At 38.6% G+C, this 17,547-nt stretch overlaps 1 protein-coding gene across 2 annotated transcripts in view; it reads right to left on the bottom strand.

Annotated features, from left to right (window-relative positions):
• The window catches only part of LOC106073009 (uncharacterized), a 60,694-nt gene that overhangs the window by 16,193 nt on the left and 26,954 nt on the right, over positions 1-17,547 (bottom strand). For both annotated transcript variants that reach the window (XM_056014815.1, XM_056014816.1), the window contains exons 13-21: positions 15,726-15,837; positions 14,291-14,341; positions 10,595-10,667; positions 9,553-9,653; positions 8,036-8,111; positions 7,462-7,556; positions 5,388-5,627; positions 4,137-4,313; positions 2,905-3,066 (exon numbers count right to left, since the gene is read on the bottom strand). In XM_056014815.1, coding sequence (XP_055870790.1) covers positions 2,905-3,066; positions 4,137-4,313; positions 5,388-5,627; positions 7,462-7,556; positions 8,036-8,111; positions 9,553-9,653; positions 10,595-10,667; positions 14,291-14,341; positions 15,726-15,837 — 1,087 coding nt within the window. The remainder of the gene's footprint in view (positions 1-2,904; positions 3,067-4,136; positions 4,314-5,387; positions 5,628-7,461; positions 7,557-8,035; positions 8,112-9,552; positions 9,654-10,594; positions 10,668-14,290; positions 14,342-15,725; positions 15,838-17,547) is intronic.

The following is a 17,547-nucleotide window of genomic DNA, read 5'->3' on the forward strand; positions in this document are numbered from 1 at the left end:
TCTATATAATATAAACTACGTATTGATATGTGAATCCATTGTATATTATATCGCACCACACTCTAATCTCAAATTTTATGATTATTAAATATAAAATGAAAAAGGATTGTACCAGGTGGGAGGGGCGATACATGCAATCGCCTTCCGCCCATCGGACAAACCAATACTTTTTCGTTTTGTATTATAGTTAAGAAATTACAAAATATAAAAAAATATGTCACTGATATAATTTATATATGCTTGCTATAAATTAAATTCTTATATCTAGTCGCCCCACCCCTTTTCTTTAAGGCCAAATGCAATCATTAGCAGAAATTATAAAAAGGAGCGAGGATTAATCGTTTTCACTCTATCGCCCCTTCCAGACAGAGTTTATGTAATTTCACATGAATTTATCATAATTATTTTAAGAAAGACTTTGCTTTGGAAAAGTTAGAATTCAAACGAAATTTTTCAGTACAAGAGTCACGATTGAGATTAGTTCTAAACCGAGAAGAAAAAAAAAAAAAAAAAAAAAAAAATATTTCCTAGACGCCTTTTCCAACCTTTGCTCAATCTGATATCTTCTAGTTACATAAATTTGGGACTATAACTCACAATTTACTCTTGAAATATTTTGAATATTATTTATCGAATAATTTTTTCTTCGGCGGCGATCCTCAAAGCCTTAATCTAAATATGTGGGGTATCTTATCTTTTCAAGGAACAAATCGGTTTTATTTGCAATGTATTAAGGGCCTATACATTCATAGTTTACATAGTTTACAACACTATTCAAAAGGTCCTTTTTTAATAGGCAGCTTTAGGTCAGGAGAATGCGTTTCTTCAGTGAAGAATGCAAGAAAACACTTATGAGGTCGAGGCTTCGCCCCGAACTCCACTGATAAGTAATGAGCTGTAGATGTCAGGAGAATGCGTTTCTGCAGTGAATAATGCAAGAAAACGCTTTTGGCGTCGGGGCTTCGCCCCGAACTCCATTGATTGATAATGTGCTGTAGATGTCAGGAGAATACTTTTCTTCAGTGAAGAATGCAAGAAAACACTTTTGGCGTCGGTGCTTCGCCCCGAACTCCACTGATGAGTAATGAGCTGTAGATGTCAGAAGAATGCGTTTCTTCAGTGAAGAATGCAAGAAATCCCTTACCTTTTAAACTTGACTTTGAATTATATAAAAAGAACATGCATTTCCCTTAAATTCTATACCAAAAACAACAGTTTCTGATAACAAACAATGAAGCTATTGAAGCCCAATCATAACAGGGTATGAGCAAAATGAAGAATTCCTTCCAATAGCGTGGAAAAAAAATTACGGAGAGAAAGAGTTAATAATAACAGGGTAGAACGTACAAATATGAAAAGATGAAAAAAAAATGTGTCCGCTCGTGGGAAATAATGACGGAGATAAAGAGATAAGTTTCAGGACTACAAAATAATGTAGTTAACTAAAACAGTGATATTCTGTTGGGAGGAAGGGAGTTAAAGTGGATGCTAGTGGAGATTTTTATTAAAAAAAAGGTTCCCCTTTCAGACCTTGTGGTCTATAGGGCAGATGATGTAAAGGTCATCTGATTCTGTGGCCTACGGTTAACGTGGGTGTCATCTGGCCAGCACAACGATCAACCGCCTTTACTTTTCCCCAACTAATGTCAGGTACCCGTTAGAGCTGGGTGGACTCAAGGGCACCCGAAAATCACGAAATAAAAATAGGATTCGAACCCGGGACCTCCAGTACGGAAGCCAAGCGCTTTACCGCTCAGCCACTGTATCTGGTGTTTTGCAGCAATAAAATGACCTTCTGTTATAAGCTGAACTTTGACAACGGAAACGGGTTAGCAGGACAGGCCGTTTTCTACTTGGAAGGCTAGAAATAAGACATCCTAACGTAGTCCTCAACTGGATACGCCCCCCCCTCTTCGCCACCCACCAAAAAAAAATAATTCAATGGAGACAGGAACATCAGTGCACTCATCGGTTCTCTACTATCCATAATGCTTTTGGATCCAAAAGAAGCCATTAAAAACTGATACAATGTGGATCATCAGAGTCGCAAGATTGAGCGTAACACTTTGTGCTGCCAGCTGCTCGGTTTCGACTTGCGAAGCCTTTCTCTCATTAGAGTACAGCGGTAAGGCAGCGGCTGGTTTGGATTAAAGTTTCTTTCTTCTATATGGCTAGCCTTTCAACACTAACGAGCCCTACCTGCACACACAAATAGAAGTCTGGCATGCCGTGCTGTGTAATAAAACCATTAAAGTTCATCCCTTTAAAGGTAGATAACTATTGGTAAGGGACACCATTTGTTTTTAATTTATATAAGTTTTACCTAATGTACACACATTTTCTTTGATTTAAAAAGATTTACAAAGGTTGATAACTGTTGTCAAAATACTGTATCTGTTTTTAATTCATAGAAGCCTTTACCGTATGTACTTACATTTTCTTTGATTTATAACGATATTATCATCTATGCGCACTACACTGTACACACACACACACACACACATGCAATGGTGATATAGAAAGTATACTAATGCTGTTACATCAACCCTGTTTTATAGGTCACATGACCATTGGTATTTGTTTTTAAATAATGTGGTTAAAATTATTTTTATTGCTTTTGTATATATAGCGATCCTTTCATGTTTATCTTTTCTGATATAATACAGACGTTACTTCATGCCTATAGAATGCTCAGTGCTCTATGGTCCAGTATCCCTTGTGGACCACTGGGATGGGGAGGGGGTATAAGGGAGAAGGCTTCCCTACTGCCTTTAACGCTCAGTCAGCTCAAGTTGGGATTTGAACATGTGCCTCCTATTAAAAGGTAGCCAAACGGTTTGTGCCACTGAGCGACACCAAATGTTCCCACCCACTGGCAAAGGGTTAAAAACAAAAATAACTCACTGATGGTGCAGTTGTTAACATGTGTACTCCCAACATTGGTCGTGAATTTATCTGTCGGACATGGAAGGCAGCTCTGATTTCCTTTGACTTGTTTGTAAGTATTCAATTTACAAGGCTTGCAAGTAGTTTCGTACATCAAGTAAAAACCAGGATCGCAGGAGACTGGGAAAAAAAAGGATTCGTTTGATGAAACGTTAAATCTGAGGTTCTACTAATTGGCATCTAGAAGTTGGCAATTTTACTTCCTAATTATAAATTTATCCAACAGTTTTGTGCTGTAAGTTACCAAAGACAAGCGATGAAGACAAAATATTAACAGAAAGTTAAATTTTGGAAACTGTTTTTCAGGAGTCGTGCTCACAGTCTCTTCATATTACTCCTGTATTTCTCACATGTGCTTTAATTGTTTTTACAAAGTTAATATCAACTCGCTCAGCTTGTCTGTCTGTCTGTCTGTCTGTCTGGTAAAAAGTGCCTACATGTTATTTCTCCTACATCCATTCTCCGATCAAGTTGAAACTTTGAACAATTATTCACTGAGTAAGACAAAAAATTGAATCAACAACAAAAAAAATTAAGTCAATATTTACTGGTAATTAATTATTGTGTTTGATACCAACAAGGGAAATTAATCTTTCAGTATTCACAGGTGTCGCTAAATGTGTAGGGTTTAGTCCCTTTAAATAATTGTTAACGCTATTTCTTCCAAATGCATCCTCAGATCAAGTTGATACTTTCAACAATCATTACAAACATTAACCAATTAATCAATTTATTAATGGTAATTAAGTATTTGTTTGATATCGAATATAGGAAATAACGTTTACATTATTGATTCATATAGTTGTAAGGGCGGATTTGTTTCCCTAAGATAAGCTTTGTATTTTAAAAAAAAAGGATTTTTTAAAAATTGTTTTGGTTGACATTGTTTTCTTTTGTCATCGATAAAAGTCTCTAAAATTAAACATAATCTCCTTCACGCGAATTTCAACATTTTATCAAAACCCAAGACCGGATAAATTACGAACGAAAATGAGACCCTCCATTCTCCGATCTAAACTCATTCTCTCCTAACTGACGATACCAGCGTTGATTTCACCAGAATGTGGTAAATAATTACGGAGAGAAAGAGTTAAACAACTACATATATTTATTTTTCAAACTTCAGTTGTAAGTAAAGTTATAACAGTGTATTTATATTTTATTCCCGACCTTGGATGTAAGTACATTACCAACAATGCAATCTTCTGAGCCTGTACTTCCACCAACGGCAGTAGTCTTGTGGGCTGGACAGGACCGGCATGGATTGGCAGATGTCAAACTCTTATATGTACCCAACGGGCATTTGGTGCACGTAGCTTGGTCCCTCAAATTACTTACAATCGCTTGATATCCAGCTTCACAAACCACTGTGGACATAGAGGTATTTGTTATGTAGTGTTTTATCTATGTATATTCATAAATACGCTGGGAAGCGTGGTCGAGAGGCCAAGTGCGCTTGAACTTGGCTTCGCTTGGCTACCTAGAAGGGGGCTCGAGGTACCCGACTCGGGCAGAGTTGTTGTTTGGCAAAAGGGCTAAAAACAAAAAGAACTCACTGATGGTGCAGTTGTTAACGTGTGTACTCCCAACATTGGTCGTGAATTTATCTGTCGGACATGGAAGGCAGCCCTAAAGGCAGCACGGAAAACCCCCTAGATACCCCTCCCCCCCCCACCCCCCACTGGTCCACAAATGAGATTGGACCAAATGCGCTCTGAGCATGCTATAAGCATGAAAGTAGCGCTATATAAAAGCTATAATAATAATAAATGAGGAATCAATTGAAATCATAGAAATTGTATTACATTAGGTACGATATAAACCTAAATTTTAAAAATTGTATTTGACCAATTGTTATCTACCTTCGAAGGGATCTTATCTTATATGATAAAGACGTTACTTCAAAAAAAAAAAAGATGATTGCATCCTACGCGTCATGCATTTATGCATGTTAACCAATGACCTAAATTCTGCTAAAATCCAAATATTCATCCAAATATATATATATATATATATATATATAGAGAGAGAGAGAGAGTGAGAGAGAGAGAGAGAGAGAGAGAGAGAGAACTGTGAATGGGAAATGGGAGAAAAAAGGTATTCAAACTTTTTACCAGACAACCAGACAGAGTGAAGAGATATAAGCTTAGCTTTGTAACAACAAAATAAAAAAGAGGAAGACTGTTAGATAAATAAATGGATAGGATAAGTCTTTCTCTCCTAACTGACGATACTAACGTTGATTCTACCAGAATGTGGTAAATTAACTACGGAGAGAAAGAGTTAAGCAACAAAAGAAAATGAAATTCGGTTCTTCTATTTTATGTTTTTAAAATACTTCACATATTATGTACGCCGGAGACACCAAAAACTATAGTTATGAGAATTCCGATCAAAACAATATTATCTTAATGAGACATGACCAATCCACGCAATCTTACTGTTGCATCTCTGTATGTACGTATTATATAAAGGTAGTTCCTTGCCGCTTGACAGGCGATGATACAACCAACAAAAAGGTTTGTCAGGAATGTTAAACCAGAGGACGAAACCTTGACAATCAGGGACATTCGAGCATAAAAATGTACAGTCTTCTAGGCTTGTGTTATTGTAGGCCCTTGCATATGATCGATCCAATCTGGTCTCTATGTTGTAAACTCTTTCGAAGCTGCAGATTTCCTCTGCGAATGAAGTTAAAAAATTTTAAAAATTTAACGACCAGCAGTTTTATAACGACTATAATAATGATTTATATAACGCTGTTATCATCAACGGTACCTCATAAACAATTAAACATACATATAATTATAACATAATAGACGTCACACGAGAATGAAAATGACAAACTATTTTTTATTTAAATTAAATACCATAGGTCCTAATGTTCTTCTTGAATCTAATGAAGCATGCTGTTAGTCTGAGCTCAATGGCGAGTGAGAAAAATCCAACAAGCCGCAACGATTGAGTAAGAAACATGGCATAAAAAAAAGGAGCGTTGAGTCCATGGAGCGCAGGAGTCTCTGAAGGACTTATGGAGTGATCAGTTGACATAGGTACTAGCCAGTACGGTGTCATATTTGTGTGTGTGTTGTATATGCACTGAGAACAAAGTGTGGCTACATTGCCCATGTAGTTATTCTCTATGGAGGAATGTTGGAGGTGAGGTTTTGTTCCACCATAGAGCACACAACACAACTAGCAGACCTGACCTAACTTTTATCTCAACAGACATTATCAACTCTTCTAAAATTACAGTTCCTGAAGACATAGGTAGTGACCACAGGCCTATACTCCTCAATATAGGAATACCAGGTAGATACCAACCACGCAAAACAACTAGATGGAACTATAAACTAACTGGACAGCTTTTTCACAAGAAACTGACACAAGACTATCAAGGATAGTAAAGACGGATGTCAACACAACCTACGCAACTATAGTCTCTAACATCTTAGAAGCAGCGAAAAAACACATCCCTCGAGGTCAAGTTAGGAAATACAAACCCTTTTGGACACCAGAATTAGATAAATTAGTAAAAGAAAGAAACATGGCCAGGAAGACTGTAGAAAAAAAAAACTACAAGAGAGAACAAGACAAAGTACAACAAAAAAAAAAACCTTAAGACAGTTATACGTCAGATCTGTCATGGATAACTGTCTCTCCTGCCAACAAAACTTACCAATCATCTTAAGACACAATCCAAAACCAAGCCTTGCGTCTAATCAGTGGAGGTATGAGAACTACTCCCACAGCAGCCTGTGAAATAGACTCCAATATTGAACCTCTTAAGTTAAGGCGCAACAGAGCAGCATTAGAAGCTATTGAGAGATTTGTGAATGGATCAAATCCAAATGGTACAACAGCTGGGACCTTTGTAGCACGAGACGGGAAGTCGTGTTCTCAAGCGCCCAAACAGAAAAGATGAATGTTGGCAGCTAGACAGAAAGGAGCAAGCAATCTTGGCAAGATTCTGCACTGGACACTGTCCGATAGGAGCCTATTTCGCTAAGATCCTAGAGAATCACGGTCCCTGATGTCGACAACGAGAAGACGAGACCGTAACACACATCCTCTACGAATGCAGGGTGCTCAGAAACACTTTCAAGGATACGACTAGTCTTGAAACAGAACTGGTGCTTGCGGGTGTCTCGCCCTGTACGGAGACAGGCAGACCCTACAGAACACTGCCAGATACCTGGGCCGTGCTGTAAGGGATTAATCCCAGTACGGAGCCTTAGTGCATGGAGGCTTACAAATGGTAGAATTAGTAGCATGACTCTTGGAATGCAGAAGGCTGTTATGTGTTTGTCCTGGTAAATAAGCACACATTTATTTACTGTAGAACTTAGTTGAGTTGCCTGCCTTAGATTTACAACAATATAGACAAAGTAGTTTTGGGGACAGATAAGTGCGATAGGTCGAGGGTCGAGATAAATGTAATACAAATTAGCTTCTAAGGGTGTTGTTTTCATTAGTATAAATAGTGAATGTATACAATCAGCTCTAATCACTCACTTCTATAGCAGCCCTTTAGACAAGAGTCATGCGGATATATAAGTTGTGTTTCTCCTAGACATGGTACACCTCCTTTATCAGGTGGTTGGCACTCTCTGCAAAATAATTGTGTAAATAGACATACTGCTACAAATTAGTGTAAAATCTCCCTGCAAGACATTAGTGTAAAATATGCTCCTTGAAGTAAATTAGTGTAAAAGAAATCCCTGCAAGATAGACTCACTGCACGAAAGCAGTGTAAAATAGACTTACTGCAAGGAATTAGTGTAAAATAGACTCATTGCAAGAAAGCAGTGTAAGAAAGCTGTGTAAAACAGACTTCCTGCAAGAAAACAGTGTAAAACAGACTCCTTGCAACAAAGCTGTCTAAAATAGACTCCCTGCAGGAAAGCAGTGTAAAATAGACTCCCCGCAACAACAAATTAGTGTATAACAGACTCCCTGCAAGAAAGCAGTGTAAAACAGACATGTAAGAAATTAATGTAAAATAGACTCCCTGCAAGAAATAGTGTAAGACCAAAAATAAACAAAAAATTTAAAAAAAAAAGTGAACTTAAGGCGTCACGTCTTTCACCTCGTTATGTTTGCCATCAAAATGGACTTTTCCTCACACAAACAGTTCACAGCTATAATGATCATTTGCCCGTCCGCTGAGAAAAAAAAGTGCAGATAACTTTTAAAAAAACTAAATTAGATCTTGAGGCACTCGGTCTTTATGTAATCGATATTTAGGTTTTTCGTTTCGTTTGTTTGTTGGGTGTTTTTTTCAATGAAAAGAGGTTGTAGTAATCCAGGGGTTCTCAACTTGTGGATCGCGACCTTTTTGGGGGTCGATTAACCATTTGCCAGGGGTAGCTTAAGACCATTGAAAAAAATGGATTGTTTTTGTCTCTTCTTCTCTTGCTGTATGTGTGAGGGAGGGGGGGGGGGGGTCGCGGCGGAGTGGGAGATTGTAAAAAGGGGTCGCCGAACTTAAAAGGTTGAGAACCGCTGTAGTCGAACACCACCACGAGGTCGTCATTAAGCACTGAAGGTAAAGACCGGAAGTCATGGAGCATAGCTAACTATTCAAATGTATAATTTAATTAAAGTAAGTAAAGTTCCCCTTTCAGACCTTGCGATCTATGGGGCAGATGATGTTGACGTCATCAGTCTCTGTGGCCAAAGGTTTACGAGCAGGGTGTCATGTGGCCAGCACAACGACCAACCGCCTTTACTTTTCCCAATGTAAATGGACTTGGGTTAGTTCAATACAGGCATAGCTCGTGCAGGGGTATGATTCTCACATGCAAGTACCACTCAACGAAGGAGTATAAAATTAGTATTTATTTACAGCCAACAGCAAGTCACACATATAATATTGAATGCATCATCATCAATAACTGAAATACTAAATGTGCCCGAATTAATACTACAGGGCGCTTAGACTAGATTCATTTAACAAAGGCCATCAATGCCACACATAATTTTACCCCCAAATAGTCCGTTCACACACATAGAAAGAATAATAATATAACCTCTCCTTACACTAGGCATAAAAACTGATAATAATCACAAGCACCCTACTCAGACCAGATAGAAATAGATATACTAGCCATATATTACCCGCGGTTCTTCATCGGTGTATCACTGATATAGTCATTTAGATTAGAAACAACTAAAGTTACTAAACAAAATAATAATGTTATAAATGAAGCGAATGTGTCAATGTAACAATGTTATGTCCTGCGCATGCGTGGCCTTTCGGTAGTGTCTGATGTAAGAAGCGCGCGAGATCATGAGTTGCTATTAAATATAGGTCAAGATGGATACGTCGCAGCATTAGGGAACGAATTTAATAAATATCACAACACGTAAGGGGAAAAAAAAGATTTTAAAAACAAATTCATATAATTTATTCAATGAAGAAATTTTTCTGAAAAATATAATAAAATGTGTTGTCACGTTGTCACGCCGCCCGAGTTAACTAACGACGGAAATTTGAGCTCGTCCGGAGAATGAAAAGAAATGACAAGGACGAAAGAGTTTCCAGCAGGAAGTAGAAAAAGTAAGACCAAAAAAAATAAAATTCCCAGCTACACTCAGATTTACCTATTCCATCGATGAGATGCGTGCAATTGGCCGAACTTGTATCAGACGCATTTCCGTAACAGAAAAAGCCACCGTTTATTGGAGGGGGATTGTTGCAAAATCTGAAAAAGAAAAAAAATTGCAGGGACACCCTTTTTGACTCTTTCCCTCCTAACTAACGATACCAACGTTGATTCCACCAGAATGTGGTAAATAATTACGGAGAAAAAGAGTCAATTAATGAGTTTTCGTTGACAATGTGTAGTGACCTAATAAAACACTACAGGAAGACATGTCTTGATACTAGGCTTTATTGAACAAGAATGACAAAACAGTTCACAGTACACACACACACACACCCTAGAACAGATCAGTTCACAAAACGCAACAAGAACATAAATACACAACACAAGGTGATCATGAAAAGGTGGTTAAAAAGTTATAATCGCTTTCTGTTTATGTTTTGATATAACTTCTGCTGCGAATGTAAGCAGACGATATTTATTTTTAACTGGAAAATAATTCCCTTATGAGACTTAACTCTTTCTCTCCTAACTGACGATACCAGCGTTGATTCCACCAGAATGTGGTAAATAATTACGGAGAGAAAGAGTTAATCTAGAATCTAGCACTCTGTGGGTACAGAAGATTTAAGCCTGTTTCCTATATTAATATATAGTCAGCAGACAACTTAAAAACACTGTTTAATTATATCGATCCTGGGAAAATACTGGGCTTTATCCGGCAGGTGGGGTTGACTACGAAAATTTGATTTGAGATAGGGCAAAGAATTTGTAAACATATACATATTTACAACAGAATGTTATTAAATTATATAAATGTTTACTATTTTTACTATTTGAGCTAAGAATGAACCTTATTTTTAATAACTTAAGCTAGAAAGGGGAAGTAACCCTTAAAGGATTATGGGCACGACATGGCCTGTATTGTGTCGATGTGCCAAAAAAATAAAATTTCAAATATATATTGTGGGAGGAGAAAAAAAATTACCCCCCCCCCCCCCCAAAAAAAAAAAACAATCCTGGCTACGCCCATGCCTTACCTTTCCCTGTTTTTCACCTTTTCATTGGCATTTTCACACTGCCAGGGTTCCCAAGTAGACCACTCGCCATTGCCTGCAGAGACAAAACAAGACTATTGCAACACAGTTGTTTGTCAGTGTCGTGTCAGCATTCTTGGTGCGAAGGGGTTCAATGAAACCCATCTGAGCCCACATGAGCCGATTAAAACTACCTGCATTTGAATGTCTTTTTGGTAAATAACTAAATATCTATATATATATATAAAATTCTCTTCTTCCCTCAAGAGTTAGTCGAGTAGTAAGAAGTATTTCTGTCCACGAGAAAACAAAGGTAATATTCACACTACGGGTGACTGGCTGCGCGCTTGACTGTCGTTTAAATGTATCAAATCCTGGGTAGGGAAGCGGATAATAAGCGAAATTTAAGAGTTTGTATTAGAAAATAAATTCGTCTATGCATTTTATTCATTCTTTACTACGTACAGATTTACTTTACGAGCCTTACGTGTAGCAAAGTCATACAGTATATCATAATACTTCTGTTTCCTACATAGATCCCCCTCATTAGCAAGAATCACCAAATGTTTCAATCTATCTTTGAAAATTGTTTTCCATATTGAATGACACCCCAAAATGACAATTTTTTTTTTATATATTTCCGAATATTTTAATGACTTTTTCGTATATTTTGTTATTTCGAGAGAATTCCAGGAGTTACTGGTAAATTGACAGGAGGACGCGGGAAATCTGTTTTAAGTTATAAATTAGTTTAATTAGAAATGTATACACCTTGAATTAGAGCGGGTCCTATGAAAGTGCGGATCCTTTGAAAGTGGGGGCCCACTGCGGTCGCATAGGTTACAGTTACCTAAGACCAGCCATGCAAAATAGTGGCGTATGCTACGCCTCCGGTCGACTATCGATCTTCTATCTATCTATATATATATAATTCTCTTCTTCCCTCAATATGTCAAACGAGTAGTAAGGAGTAAAAGGAAAGATCACTCTGCGTATAGTCCACGAGAAAACAAGAGAGGGAGGGGTTGAGAACACGTAGTCACAAAATAGTAACCAAGAAATATCACTCTTTTTTTTTTTATTTCTACTTCACGTAAAAAAAAAAAAGGGAGAGGGGGGGGGGGCAATAATCTACTCTGTTGTAACTATCGAGGCGACAGATAGCACGGCTTAGGAAAAAAAAAAGAGGGGGGGAGAACAAAAAATCTTTCTCTTTATTTATACATTCTAAACACTTGACTATATTTATGTGTGTATTTTTTTTTTTACACACGTCAATATCTGGTGTCCTTAAAATAGTTAATTTGTCTCTGTAGCTTTGTTTTGGTTTTGCTCCTTCGTATATCGCCCTTAATGGACCTCATTCACCAATCGTAAACAAACAACATTTAGTCACGTGATCTTATTGATAAAACAACGGAAAAAAAAACTGTCACGTGACAACCATCGTGAATTAAACATGAGATCGTAAATTATATAGAAGAGATAGAGCACCACGTGGCTAAATGTTGTTTGTTTACGATTGGTGAATGAGGTCCATTCCTAACCGTGGCCACCGCTTCACATATATTTCGTGGAGTCAACAGGTCTTTCCTGCATCAGGAAACTGTTTATTTTTTATCAGTCGCATATTTCTGGAAAAAATGTCATCGACGAAACTGATGCTCTCTAACTTCGCAAGTTGGCTGTACGCTTTGTTTGCGAACATTGGGATAACTATGGCGACGCTCTGTCCGTTGTTCTTACTCACGGAAACACAGTCATACACTCTGATCGACAATACGCTGCCTACATGAATACTTCCGGCGTTTATGGTGGCGAGGCTGAAATTGTGGCGCTGTCTCAAATACTTCCCGCTACTATCACTATTCACTTCCGAGAACGTCCACATGACCCTCCTCGAGTTTACAATCCGGGTCAACGTCTCTCCATATCCCTGCTATTTAGCGGTCCTTTGGATCATGGCCATTACGAAGTTCTCTTGCCTGTCACAAACACACGTGATAACCTTCTGGTGCCATCTGTTGCCAAAGTCGGCATGTGCACCAACATGACACAACCATGTGATCTACACACTGATGTGACGTCACCTTCCCACTCTCCTGTTACTGATGAACAAACGCATTCCACTGAGATCTTTAAATGCACCATTTGTTCCAAAACCGTCCGACTCCAGAGATATCTCAAATCTCATTTAAAAACACACTCCACTGAACAAACTTATTCCACAGAGGTCTTTAAATGCACCATTTGCTCCAAAACCTTCCATCTCCAGAGATATCTCAACGCACATCTAAAAACACACTCCACTGAACGAATAATGCAATGTGAACATTGCCAGCGATGCTTCAAAACAACTGACACTCTCAAGAAGCACTTGCAAACTAAACATGTACAGGTAGAAACACATTCAACAACAGGATGGCTGCCTGGTCGTGCGGTTTGCGCGCTGGACTGTCGTTCGGATTTATCGAAGGTCGAGGGTTCAAATCCTGCCCGCTCCCATCCCTCGTCGTCCTGCGGGAGGTTTGGACTAGGAAGTAAACTATCTTCAACTCTGAAGGAACATCCGAAACATGTAAAACAAACAAACATTTATTTGCAGCATTTGCGACAAACATTTTCCCTCACGCAGATATCTTACTAACCATTTCAAAACACATGCCCTGGTGAAATCCTTCCAGTGTCAATACTGCACTGAATCGTTCACAACATCATTTCTTCTCAACAAACATACGTGTGTACATTGCAAACGTTCTTTCAAGCAGTCGAATCTTCTCGCAAAGCACATACACATTCATCGGATTCAACTTTCCGCTGCATTTCAAGAACACACTGCCATTCGCATAGAGGAACATAGCATTGGACTACCAACCACACTATGTACTTCTTGCAACGCTCTTCATGGACCTATGCTGTTGTCTATACTTCTGCTTTAACATTCATACATCAGGCTACTTAGCGTTATCGCCCCTACCGCCGATCCGCCAGTGCTAAATTGAAGACATTATTAAAGAAAGGTTTGATGAAGGAAGCTCAGTAAATGATTTCGTTGTATAGGAGAGATAAACCTTTGTAGTCGAGAAACCAAAAATATAACACACAAAAATAATTTTTAAGAAATTCATTCTCTTGTCTGAACGTCTCGTGCTACGTAACAAAGAATAACAGTTATACGTCGGCACGCAGGCCAGGCGTATGAGAAAAGACCAGGCTATCAATTTACATTGTCTGATCAGTTATCTGGATACCCGATGCTCTCAGAGCTCCTTAAATAGATGCCCTGGCAGACATGTAGGCAGGGGCAGAAAATTAAAGGAGGCTAAGAATGTTGATAAAAAGAGACGAATAATTATATTAAGATCCAGACTATCTAATATAAGGGAAGCAAAACTTACTACCGGGGTCATTGTTCAGTGTTTCCCATTGTTCAGTGTTTCCCATAGTGCCTTTGGAGCATGCAATGGGTTGCCTTCATTAACCCGGAACTAAATGATTTAGTAAAACTTACGTCTGCAAATGTTACATAGGCTAAACAAACTAGGGATATTCGTGTGCAACAAAGCCTACACAGACTTTACGGGTTGCATGTGCTTCAATGACATCGCTTGTTACACGGGCCATACAAAGACGTACACAACGCTGATAAATTCATTAAATATTAGAACAAATTGACTAAACACAAACACTCATATTTACGTATAAATGGCGCCGCTAAATCCTCGTCGATGCTCCCATCATTATCATTATCTGAAAGGAAAGTTATATAAAATAGGAGAATAAATTATATACGAAGGAAAAAAAAACACAATTAGTAAATAACTCGTTATGCGCTCCTGCGAAGAGTCGAATTCAGAGGGATTCCCAAGTTAAATAGAACCATAACCTTGCTCCCATCTCTTCCTTTACTGACGAACTAGCCCAAAAACAACAGAGAAAAAATTACCAGATTTTCAAACATAACGCCCGGACTAAACAACCAACCATCAAAACACATTTACTAAATAACACCTTAACAAAAATATCAAATCCACTGGAGCTCAAAGTAGGCACGCTTGAAACAATTGAAAGTTATCAAAAAAAAGCTATCCATATATATATATACAGACGGATCGGCTTTCAAAGCCACCATCAATGCTGGTCTTGGTGCCTTCCTGGTCTTCCCTAAAAATAAACACTTTGAGATAAGCGCACCCTATGGCGATTACTGCTCAAACTTCCAAGCCGAAATTGAGGTAATTACCATAGCACTACAGACAGTGGAAAACAAATTATATGAAGGAGTGCAACCACCATCAGATATTGTTGTCTTTACAGACTCCCAATACACTCTGCAAACACTTAACAGCAGCACCTCAAACAACCACTTTTTCATTTACTGATTGGATATTACTTTTTTGATCGAATCATATTTGTTAGTAACAATGTGCTACTGTTCTTTCTTTCTTTCTTTTTTTTTTTTGTTTTGTATCTGCTGAGGGCTTCAGTGGCCAAAACGTCCTTGGCTTTCCCTTGGTCCGGCAGGGTCACATATATGCATTTTTTTTTTATTTTCTCACAATGAAGAGTTGTGCAAAGTTTAAAATTGATCGAAGCATTGAAAGGGGGAGAAATATCGCGTTCCAGATTAGTACAAGAGTTCATATAGCTTTATAAAAAGTCTTCAATCAATGTAAAGTACCATAATAAGTGTCTCTCAAAGCTACATAAAAGCTATATTTTTTTAAAGCGCCATAAGCTTCTTTACGATGTAAAAAGCCATAAGCTACCTAATATCCTAAAGAGTCATAAAAGAATTATCTGTATATATAATTTTTCTCCGTCGCCCAACCATGCAAAACACCATGCACGCACGCCGACTCTCTAACCCTCTTCCCGTCCCCTCCCGACCGTACCCGCGCCTTCCTCGCTCTCCAGGCATACACACACAGTTGTGTGCCCAAATCCACCCCATTTTTTTTTGGACAACTGTGTCTTTCAGGAAGTGTTCACCCGTCACTACATAGCGGCGTATGCTACGCCGAGGGTCGGCTAGTAACTACAATGTATGGAAACTTTACCAAGCGCCACACAACCAGTATCAGTGTAATGTCACTGAAACTGATTACTGTTTTATTGTTTTCAAGTCTCTCACCTTTTCCGTCCATTAATTCTTCATCCACAACCGAGTCACAATCGTTATCAATGAGGTCTCCCTCGGCGTTGCTATAGGCCTTCTTGTTATAGTCCGCTTCACATGTCAAGTGCTAAACAAAATTTAACTATAGAAATAACTACGCATCCAAATGAAGAAGCATTAACTAGAGGCTTAGTGAGCAAAACGTGCGCCCTAGGCAAGGTACATTATTGGCGCCCCCACCCCCCATTTTCTATGAACATCACATAGAAAATGTAGGCTGCAAGTGGCGCCTCCATGAGGGTGGCGCCCAGGGCATCGTGCCTCTCCTCCCCTCACTACGCCCCTGGCTTATACTAAGATGTTAAGGAACCGCTGGCCACCTCGCGCTTCAGCTTTTGAATCTTCACTATTTTGAGGTTCTTGGATGAAATTAATTTGTAAGCTAATGGACCTCATTCACCAATCGTTTGTTTACGATTGGTGAATGAGATCCATTCGTGAATCTTAGTATTATTGCGGATTTCATGTCCAATTCGATCGGGGTAAAATATATACATATATTATACATTTTTACACGAAAAAAAGCCCAAAATGTTTATAAATATATTGCTATTGTCGTTATTAATTCTAACACGACACCCTACTCAATATTGCAAAGAAACACACAATTGGATGCTTGCGTGTGGTATATCCCAGCGCCTGATTGGCTCTATTCAGTTGGGCGTTATTTATATCTCGTCTGTACTATTCCATTATTTCGGTATTTTACCCACTGAGTGTATGCACAGTAACAGTGGCGTAGCTAGGGTGGACGAAAATTTTAAGATCCCCCCGGGCCCCCCACTTGAGGGAGGCCCTTAAATGAGTGTCCGAAATTTGTTTTTAAATAAATTAAATATTACGTCAATGTCATGTAATCCTGCTTTTCACGTCGTTATATAAGTTGTGTGTATTCCACACAGATTATTAATTTTTTGCGTGCTGCGTTACTCTGAATTTCAAAGAGTAACTTCCACAGAGCTGACTCACGAAGTAACTTGGTATATAGGGTAGTTTATTTCATCATCCTTCCAGTTAAAGTATCTTGGTTCATCTAGCTAGCAGAAAAGTGTTTATTAACCCTTAATGTAGTGTATAAATTCCCTATGGCCTATTTCCAATCTCAGGTTTGAAGATTGATCTCATTGGAGAAAACGCAGACCAGGTACAAGATCTTACTTCAAAACAGGATGCTGCAGCTAGAGCACTTGGCATGGACAGTAAGTAAAAAAAAGTTCCCCTTTTAGACCTTGTGGTCTATAGGGCAGATGATGTAAAGGTCATCTGATTCTGTCATCTGTGGCCTACGGTTAACGTGGGTGTCATGTGGCCAGCACAACGACCAACCGACTTTACTTTTCCCCAACTAATGTCAGGTACCCATTAGAGCTGGGTGGACTCAAGGGCGCCCGAAAATCCCGAAATAAAAATCCAGTCTTTACCAGGATTCGAACCCGGGACCTTCAGTACGGAAGCCAAGCGCTTTACCGCTCAGCCACCGCGCCCTCATGGACATGGACAATCAGTGCTGAAAAGAGCAAAATACTAGGTTTTGTTTGAAATAGTACGAGATGTTGCATACTATTGAATGACCAAACATTAGAAGAAATTGAATCATTTAAATACCTAGGGTCAAACATTACAAGAGATGGAGGATCAATACATGAGATAAAACCAGTCATTGCTTGGCATCCGCTGCCATGTGCAAACTGGAAAATCTAGAAGACTAACATCAGCCTCCCAGTAAGATTAAAACTATATTCTACCCTAGTATATTTTCACTCGAAAATGATTTTGA

This window comes from Biomphalaria glabrata, chromosome 16 (assembly GCF_947242115.1).
Source record: "Biomphalaria glabrata chromosome 16, xgBioGlab47.1, whole genome shotgun sequence".
Taxonomy (NCBI): Eukaryota; Metazoa; Mollusca; class Gastropoda; family Planorbidae; genus Biomphalaria; species Biomphalaria glabrata.